Source organism: Abrus precatorius, unplaced genomic scaffold, assembly GCF_003935025.1.
Source record: "Abrus precatorius isolate BTA unplaced genomic scaffold, Abrus_2018 Scaffold1, whole genome shotgun sequence".
Taxonomy (NCBI): Eukaryota; Viridiplantae; Streptophyta; class Magnoliopsida; order Fabales; family Fabaceae; genus Abrus; species Abrus precatorius.
The window spans coordinates 3523658-3533821 of record NW_020874291.1 but is presented as its reverse complement, the minus strand read 5'-3'; the positions used below and the strand labels follow the sequence as shown (position 1 = coordinate 3533821).

The 10164-nt window shown below is 30.7% G+C and overlaps 1 protein-coding gene across 1 annotated transcript; it reads right to left on the bottom strand.

The window, feature by feature from the left end:
- Window positions 1–2865: 2865 nt before the first annotated feature.
- On the bottom strand, window positions 2866–9413 carry LOC113856487 (nucleobase-ascorbate transporter 1). Its single transcript, XM_027488322.1, has 14 exons — window positions 9338–9413; window positions 7025–7122; window positions 6535–6711; window positions 5782–5882; window positions 5623–5698; window positions 5112–5171; window positions 4833–5020; window positions 4656–4752; window positions 4233–4319; window positions 3985–4043; window positions 3793–3884; window positions 3547–3624; window positions 3303–3463; window positions 2866–3176 (listed from the first exon to the last, which is right to left on the bottom strand). Exons 1-14 carry the CDS (start codon window positions 9411–9413, stop codon window positions 2964–2966), a joined length of 1563 nt encoding a protein of 520 aa, XP_027344123.1. The 3' UTR covers window positions 2866–2963.
- Between the last annotated feature and the right edge of the window lie 751 nt (window positions 9414–10164).

Sequence of the window (10164 nt, the reverse complement as noted above, 5' to 3'; positions counted from 1 at the left end):
AGACTTTTAAGAAGTTCTACCAAGATCTTAGGACAAAGTATGGTGGAAAAAATATATATATAACTTTATCAAAAGTAGAGAAAGAAAATTTGGAGATTTGGACTAAGTTAATTGTATTAAAGATGAAAAAGGAAAAGTTTTTGCTACAAATCAAGATGTCAAAGGTAGATATGGGAAAACTTATATTTACAATCTTTTTAACAATGGACAAGGAGCAAATAAAAATATAAAAGGATTAGAAGTTTAATTGAATGATCTAAATTTGGCATATTATTGTAGACTTTGAGTTAGAGAAGTAAAATTAACTCTTAAGAGGATGGATAATGGTAAAATAGTTGATCTTGATAATATGTCTATTGAAGTTTAAAAATGTATGAGAAAACAAAGAATTAAGTGGCTTATTAGGATCTTTAATAAAAAATTTATATCTAAGAATTTGTAAGGTGAATAGAGGAAGAACACCTTAACTATGCAAGAACAAGGAAAATATCCAAATTGTGCAAACTAACTATTTTGTATGATAGTGAATATTAGACTTTAAGGATATATTAGGTAGTGAGCTTTTGGAGAGAAAGAAAGGGAAGGACATATTTTTAAATTTTAAATTAGAAAAATATATTATTTATGATGATAAGTACATTATTATTACATTAAGTTTATGTTAATAAATCAATATCTTTATGCCTTTTATTTAAAACAATATTTTTAAATATAAATTTTCCTCCCTCCAAAACTTTCTTTCTAAATAATCCCTGGAAGAACCAAAAAAAAGAGAGTAAGAATAACAAAAATGAGAATGTCAAGAAAGACAAATAATCACATGAGAAATGACATGATAAAAAATGATCTTATACATGAAAATATTAGAGTAATACCTATGATAAAAAATATGATTGAAAATAATTGAAAGTGGTTTGATTTTGTCACATGTAAAGAAGATTACTAGAAACGTTAGTAAGGAGAATAGATGATATAACTTTTATTTTACTAAGAAAGGAGAACAAGAAAAACCTTAGAAGAATTTTAGAAGAAATTATTAAAAGAGATTTATTGATAAATAATATTCATGACATGATAATTTTTTATTAAATTCAATAACATCATATGTCCATATGGTTGTTGTTGTAATTAATGTCTTAATTATTTATTATTTACATTGTTAGTAAATTTTTGCATTAATTCATATTAGGTTAGTCTACAACGTATATCAATTTTTTTTAATTATATTACAATGCAAAAGTCTCTTTATTTAAGTTTATATTCTTACTTCTACATTGTTAAAAATAACTTTTGTAATTTATGATCAAACTTTATTCATACATTTCCAATTGACACTTCAAATATAATAAATTAGGTAAACTCCTAATTTAGCTCCATAAATATACAGCAGGACTATAGTTAATTCTCAAAATTTTAAATTTTAGTTGTCATGGCTTAGTTTGTCCCATTTAAAAATAAGTCGCCAAAAACCAAAAAAATGAAAATAAAAAATGGTTAACCGACCATTGGATTAATGAGTTAGACTTCTAAAAATTAACAAAAAAATAACAATAAATTATAATAAATAATAAAAAATATTTTAAAAATATTTTATATTGATAAATTTTCATATTTAATTAATAAATATTTATTTTTAAAAATAAAAATGGGCACGATAGGCTAGTCTCTCTTAATTTGCATCACTAAATCCAAAACATTCAAATTAGCTTGCCAATTTTGATGAGTTAGACGAACCAACAAATGATTGCCAATTTTGGTGAGTTAGATGAACCAACAAATTAAGTTAAACATACTTTGACAACCGTAACTATCAATATTTTAGTCATTATTATTAAAAGTTATTAAAATTAAATAATAAAGTACTAATTTATTACATTAAATAACATGTGAAAAAACACAAAACATCATTTAGAATTTTTTTAAAAAAATAGTTTATTTTAACACATCATCTAATATGATAAACCATTCTATTACTTAATTTTAACATTTTTTAATGATAATAATTAAATTAATTATCAATTGTTTATTTTAACAAATATTGTTCAAAATTTTAATATTAGTGAAGAACATTAAAATTTTAGAAACTAAAAGTAAATACTTGCAATAATTTACTAAAAATTGTATAATAATCTATATGTTGAAAATCTATCATTTTGTTAGAATTTTAATAATATACTACATTAAAGCTTAATAACAATATTTATTTCTTTCATATTATATTTCAACAATATTTATTTTACATAGCATGAGTTTAACTAGGATGATCACGGAACATACACTAATTGTTAGCTAAAAGGATGCCAAACAAGTCGATTTAGCTACATCCTTGTCCACTTTTTTAAAATATTATGCCTTTTACTCATTGAATGGTCATCTTACAAAAGAGACGACAAAAATGATATAAAAAAGAGAAGAGTATATTGTTTTATGAGATTAAACTCACAAATTAACATTAATTTTTTTTTTTTGTTAACCTTAACACTTAAAGTTGAAGATAAACAGCTAATAATACTAAAATTTTATTAAAAGAAAAATATTTATTACATTTATACTTAAATCTAATAATTATGTACTTTTTTTATAAAAATTTTCTATTTGTGAATGCTTAAATTCGAATTGAGGTTAAAAAAACTTTTATAATAAAATATATACATAGAGAAGATTGACTAAATTTAATGGTTGACATATAAGTTATTGCTCATTAGTAGGAATTATATTTGCTTTTGCTTTTTTGCTTTTTCCACTTGGAAGAGAAAATAAAGAGAAAATTTGACTTTATTGAATCTACAGAGCATGGTCCCAAATGCTTTACAATCCTCTGTTGGACCAATGTTTTGCATGGTCAACAAAAAAATTGGGTGATGGTAAAGGAAGAATAGCATTTGTTAGTCATGAATTCTAAAATATGCAAATCCAATAAAACCTAATCTATCCTGGCTCTCAATTTTGCCCCAAATCATGAGTCATGTAGGTGGAAAGAACCGGTTGAGATTGAAAGGCAAAGTATAGAATTCTTCATTTCTGTTATCTCCTCTGAATGTTCTAAACTTCACCCACCACGGCATCCCTCTGTCTTTCTTCGACCTTTCCACCTCCAAAGTGTTGTCAAGGAACACTGCTACAATCAGACCTACCGTTGCCGGTGACGAAAATATGGTATTTAAGAATGCATTGAACTGCAATGTTGAATATTTAGCTTCAAGATCATTTATAGTAAATTAATAAGTCAAAGCAAATGATGATTAAATGTAACAGCTTGTAGCTATTAATGACAGTAATTTTACCATGGTATGAACACTCACCCATCCAGCGTTTGTATGAACAGGACCATGGTGTGACCCAGTCCAGTATTGATTGAAAAAGTGAGGAACAGATATTCCAAGAAACAATGTGAGCCCAGTGATAATAAGATTTCTCATAGAGTTCATGTTTGTGAACTGAAGAAATGATATGCCAACCGCAGCTGATGAAAATGGAAGAGTATTAGTGAATAGAGGTACTGGAACAGTACAAGCGAATGGAATCCCACTCAAGATTATGACATACCAACAAGGCCAAAGAGAACGCAGTATAATGCAGCAAATATTGGGAAGGGTATGGATGCAAACACAGCTCCAAACTTTCCTGCAGGTAAAAAATAAAGCAGAAGACCTCATGTAAGCGAAACTGTGATTTTTTCTCATTGCTAATTGACGCCATGGAAGTCAAAACAGCAGGTTTGATTGATCATTCATGTAATTTGCAACTGGATTGTTAAGTGTAGTCAGAAGTGTTTGAAATATCAATACCAACCTAAAGTGGAGAAGAATATCATAAAACCAGCAGAAATTTGAACAACCCTGCGACTTCCAACTCGGGTTAGGCCAAGGAGTCCCACATTTTCCCTAGAATAACCAGCCATGATGCTCATCAAGCTACCATAGAAAGATATAAAGATCATATACAAGAGTAACTTGGGGTTACAATCCACTGAAGGATACTTACACAGAAACAGTGGAACCCGTCCCTGTTCCATAAAGACCGTCAAGCAAGATACCAATCCCCTAGCAAAATAAACAAGATCAGCTCTCAGGCACATCTATATCTTTTATTAGTATTAATATATATGCTGATGTACTTCAAGTCACAGGATTGATATCTTAATACTATCCAAGCTAATGATCAAGTATAATCTGCAATTCCATAGTGACAAATAGGAACCACACTATTTGTGCCAACCACCAGTAACATACCTGCCAACCAATGCCTCGACTCAACACATAAGCAGGAGGTGGAGTGGCAATCGCCAAACGAGATGCTGCCTTGTATGCACCAGTTGACTGCAAGAGAAGTGCATGGTCAAGCAATTAGCCATTGTCAGAAATTCACCAAAGTATAGAAAGAAAGAGGTGTGTTCTTGTTATGATTGTAAATCCCCTTTTAAAGTATTATTCCGTCTCTTTTAAACATAGTTGGGAAAAATACTTTAGAACACCTTAAACAAGTTTCAAGATGAGAATGATGTTGCTACAGAAGCAATGAATATAATACACTGGTGAATATAACAAATTTGTGAATATAAGCCAGATGCAAACCAGAATAGCAGTTGTCTAGCCAGATTAGTGAGGAGTGGTAACAGAACATGATAACAGACAGATAGGAATGAAAATAAATACCTCCACCATTGATACAATAACTGCAGACATCATAGCAAATGAATGACCAGCAGAAAATGTGGGTGGACCCCATTGGAGAGGGTATGGGAACATGAACCTATTAGCATTTAAAAAAAATGAGAACTCACCAAAACTATAAAACAAATCAGACTATATCCAATTGGTATTTTAAGCTACCATGGGGCAGTAGATATCAGATTAGCTCGGTCTGTACGACAACTATTCTGTGTTATGGTCGGTTTATGCCGGTAAGCTCCACTGGCGGTCAAGATGATAGAATAGATCCAAACAATTGTGACACAAATCAAAACTGGAAAACGTTCAAAGATAGGAATGTCTCTAAATGGTCTCACATGCTTTAGATACTGCAATTTATGCCAAATTAGTTTCTCTAAAGGAAAAAAAATTAATAACTTGATAAACACCACTACAATCTGGTCATACTAAATCACTTACTTGTGACAACCCAACAACCAACAGCAGCATCGGTATACCAATTTCCACACAGTTTCCCAACTGTAACAGCAAGATAATAAAGAAAATTGTGTCAAATAGTATGGTTAATCAAAGGAATTTTCAGAAGAAAACATTATCCACACAACTAATATCAGCAGACAATTACGCAATAAAAATATTAAATACTCAAGAAAGGCAATCTAAAGGACTTTTAACCGAAAGAAAAGGAATAAGAAATCCACTCGATGAAGCCCTCAAATTGAGAAACTAATAGCAGAGATATCAAAACTTCAGCAAAGAAAATTTAACCACACATAAAAGAGCTCAGAACCTCAAACTGAATTTAGGATATGTTCATTAAATATTTTTTTGGTTCGCCTTTCAGAATATAATGTTTCTTCTAGATGAGATAATATGATAGACACTCAAATAGCCACGTCATTAGATCATTTTGTAAATGTTCACTAAAAAGATCACATGACAAATAAAATAGTGATTGAGCCACACCTACCGCAGGAAATCCTCGTTGAATTAACCCTAATCCAACCAATCCAACTACAGGTGCCATGCCAAGAGGACTGAAAAATCTGGAGAAATTTGCAAAATAGTAAATGCTTGAACATTGTTTCATGTTATCAATTTTCAAACATGTTGCATGCAACAAGAATACCTTGAGAAAAGTCCCCATACTTGGCTGTAACCCAGGACTATCTGAACACTTGAGGCTACAATTAGAGCTCCTTGTATAGCTCGCATTGTTTGTAAAAATCTCTGCAAACCAATCAGATTGCAAGATCTCTTTCAATACCCTACCAAATAAGAAAGTACTTTAAGAATATTTTTATGAGAACTTATATAATCTAATGGCAGATCCCCAAATTATTTTAGGTTGCCGATGTCATCTATCAAAACACAAGTTTGCATGTTAGTGCGAGTTAGACTTTAAACCAGAAAATTTAGTTAATTTTACACTAAAATCAAGTTTGAAGATTTGGGACATACCATGTATCATGATGGATAAATTCAGGAGATTCTACTATTAATCCACAACCTCATAATAAGGATTTAACAAATTGTTAAATGCTAACAATTAATTTTCCAGTTGATTAATAATTACTAATTATAACATCTGCAACTAAAATCCTCCTACTTTCCCTTTGCAATTATAGTGATTGAAGTTTGTCCAGAATATTAAATCCTGGCTTCTATGACATTTAAAGACAGTTGTTTCCCAAAAAGCATTAAGAGCAGATCCAGCACATATCCAGAATTCAAAAAAGAGAGAGAGGAGACAGAAAATATCAGTGCATTGATGTTTCTTGACCAGTTGTTAAATGCTATTGCTAAGAAAGAAAAAGACAATATTTAAATTTAGTTTTCTTATAAACACACAATAATGAAGAGAAGGAAGCAGGAAACTTACTTCATGAGGATCATTAATTCGTTGCAAGGAGGAGTCACTAATAATGTACGCAACTGGGATTACAAATGCAAATGAACCCCCAACTACTGCAGGGAGTCTTGTTCCAAAAAGTGCTTGGAGAAGTGTGTTAATACCAGCTACAAAAAGCAGGGTCTGTATTACTTGTGCCTTGTCACCCTGGTTGAAGAAGAAACCAAATCACTAACTGTCAAAAGCAACAAATGCTTCACACATGAATTGACCAAAATTTGAATATATAGACAAAAAGAGAATATAGTAAAAATGAACAAGTAATTGAAATTTAAAACCAAGTGTTACACTAAGACACCAAGAATTGGATGAATATTTTCATGATCCTGATAAGTTAATTGAACAACTACATGTCTGAGTGACTCTCTGAATGGAGTACATCTAAAATAATATAAACATTTACGGTAACAGAAAGGAAGTTGAAAGGATGAAATAACACAAGTACACAAATTCAACTTACAGAACTTCCTCCCATAGCTGGAACAAGCAATGAAGGGATCATAACACTTGTGCCCAGCATCAATATGTAATTTTGAAATGCTAGTAGGATAGTTTCAGCTGCAATACAAGGCATTCCTAGTGAGAGAAGGAAAGATAAATAAATAGCGTAAAGAGAAAATATTGCTATACAAGAATCTAGACCTTCACATTGTCCAAATATCCAATATTCTACTTTCCTATTTTTTGTCATAAATTTAACATATGTTCACTGTTGAGGCAGTTAAATTTTGACATAGATTGTATTAAATACAAAGCACCTGGACCTTAGAACTTTCTCAAAATGAAGACTAACAATGGCATGTAAAAGAACCTGCCGCAAACTTTAGATTATAAATATCACAATATACCCTCTTTAAGAGCCAGTTTGATTCTCGGTTCACAGGTTTGCAGAATGGAGAAACCAAAATCAATGGTTAAAATGGTGGCATGCATGAAATACAAGGCACGTTTGAGAGGAGTTTTTTCTGCTGCAGTCAAATTTTATTTTTTCAACTGCACAAACAGGCTCTAAATCATCCAAAACATTGGCATTGGCAATTGGTTTCTTTGCAATGAAGCAATATCACAATACCCAACATTGGAATTGAAATAGTGACGAAAATGTTGAAGGTCTGCTTCTCAAAATATAAAGTGGCATAACAGACTCACTTCTCATGATCACATAAGATGACCATTTAGTGATGCTAACACGTTGGTGATATATACATTGATAACATACAACTTATCATTTTGAAGACATGAAAGTCTACTAATCCATCTTCCTCATTATTCTCCTCATAGGACCACCATAAAACTTCAATCGATATTCTTCAACAAAGGACCAAAAGAAAGAAAAAAAAATACATTCTACTTTCTACCCTCAACAAGCAAAAAAAGATAAAGGTAAAACAGTTTGACACCACCTGCAAAATGGATCTCAATTCTCAAATCTAGTAAATAATGGGAAATGGTCCTTAGAGATAAAGACACAAAATTCTCTTGCACAAAATTGGTAGTCACCAACATAAACATAATTAATGGTGGGTCCTGCAACAGTAAGAATGAGTGTCTTTCTTCCTAATAAATTGTAATTGAGTAAAAGGAGAGGATGCAAATTCCCAGGACATTACTGCCTACAGGGCATTAATGATAAAGTCATGAAAAGTAAAATCATAAGCATTTTTCATTATAACAGGAGTGACTTGAATCACTTGATCCCTTAGTTCTTAGCTTTACACTGGCTTAAACCTGCCAACTAAAAAACAAGCTGACTTGAATTCCCATAACCCCATTAGTAAACTCGTGCCATTGATGACATGGACAAAGAACCCGAACCAATAGTAAAATAATAAAATAATTCAATGAATAAGGGTAAATTATAAATTAAAATATGTGGGACCATTACTTTAAGGACATTATCATTACGCAGGAAGTAGAAGAAGGTGCTACAAACTGACAGGGCTAAAGGGTAATAATGCCATGATTACTAGCTTTATTTTGCCAAGGTCATTACTGTTTCAAGGCGAAGGCAAAGAGAAATGATAATGAAATGCACGTCCACTAGAAAAAAAAAAAAAAGAAGAAAAAGAAGAATGTTATTTATAGCATACAATATATTTTTTTTCAAATAAAAAGTTAACCTCATGAGCAATCATAGCCAAACAGAAAGAACAAGTTCGAAAAAACAGAATCAAAAACAAAAACAAAAACAAAAACAAGCTAACAGAAAGTGCAAAGTCCACTCTATCTCAATAACATAAAACTTTGAACTTTAGTCTACAACATCGGAACCAACGTAACAACCTAGTCTTACAACACTTCTTAAAAAACATTCAGCAGCTAACAAGTAACAACCCGTACAGAAAACCCATCTCACAGCAGAGCATTAACACAAGAAAAGCAAAGAGCTTTATGTCATTTCTTCAATTCATTGGAGTTTGTTATATGGTAAAAGGAATCCACATGCTATTAAAGAAGTGCCAAAACATGCTCATGATGCTTCAAAACTGGAAAAAAAAAATTATTTTTTTCTGTTACTATAAGCTCAAAGTAAAATAGTGAACATGAAATGGCTTTCTTTTATTTTATCAGAGTGACAAAAGAGGGTCCAAAAGCACATTAGAACACAAAACAAAAAACATAAACAGCAAAAAAACTGCGGAATGAGGGGTGAAATAAGCAACTTTGAAAATAGAAAGGAACTCAGAAGTTCTTTGTGTGTGTGCATGTGTGTAGATTATGAAAATTTAAAAACAAACAAACCCAAATGAGGGAGATAGAGGAAAATGGTTACCCCATGGAGGATTAGAGTCTATGCAGTACTCAAGGTCCTGAAGCTGTTCCATAGGCGGATGAGTAATGTCAGCCATTGTTGAAGCTTTTTTTCACAAAGAACTTCAAGAAAGAAAGCAAACTGAGGAGAAAACCACAGATGAAAAACAAAAAGAAAAAAGGAGGAGGAAGAAGAAGAAGAATTCAGAACAAAGTAAAGTGCAGATATAAAGTGAACAACAAAAGCATGAATATTTAAAAAATAATAATAAATCAGAAAGAAAGGGATGTGTTTGTGTAACGCCCTCTTCTGTTCTGTCATCTATAAGTTTCATTTATTTTTTAATTTATTTTACCAATTTGAAACTGTTGATTTATAGAAATACCCCTTTAACTCATCAGACGTGGGGCCCACAAATTCCCAGCTAAGGTCAATGGAGCAATGAAGTTAAAGTGTAAGTCCTTATCGGGAAACACAGCAAAGCACATTTGAGGGTGTTATGAATGCTGGCTCTTTGACGTTAGTGTGAAGTAGAAGAACTATCTTATTTTGTAAGATGTTACTAATAATTTTTTATTTATAAAAACGTATATATTGTGTTATTAATAAATTTAAACAAATATTTAATATTTTTTATAAATTTTTTTTTAAAAAATTATAAAAAATATATATATTTATTATATTAAAATTATAAAAATATAATAAATATTTTTAATAAAACTTTATTACTATTAACTGTTTATCTTCAACTTTAAAAATTGAGATTAATAAAAAAAAATTAAATTAAGAGTCATGACTTTTTTATTATTTTAAAAATATAAAAATATTAATATTTTTTTAATTAAATT

Bases quoted from the DNA above. Each gene is read 5' to 3' on its own strand.
- LOC113856487 (XM_027488322.1), bottom strand. From the start codon at position 9,413: ATGGCTGACATTACTCATCCGCCTATGGAACAGCTTCAGGACCTTGAG. The intron at 4,044-4,232 runs GTATGTTACTGG...TTATTTTGCTAG, and splicing joins GTCGAGGCATTGGTTGGCAG to GGGATTGGTATCTTGCTTGA. The intron at 3,177-3,302 runs GTGAGTGTTCAT...TCAACATTGCAG, and splicing joins TTCATACAAACGCTGGATGG to TTCAATGCATTCTTAAATAC.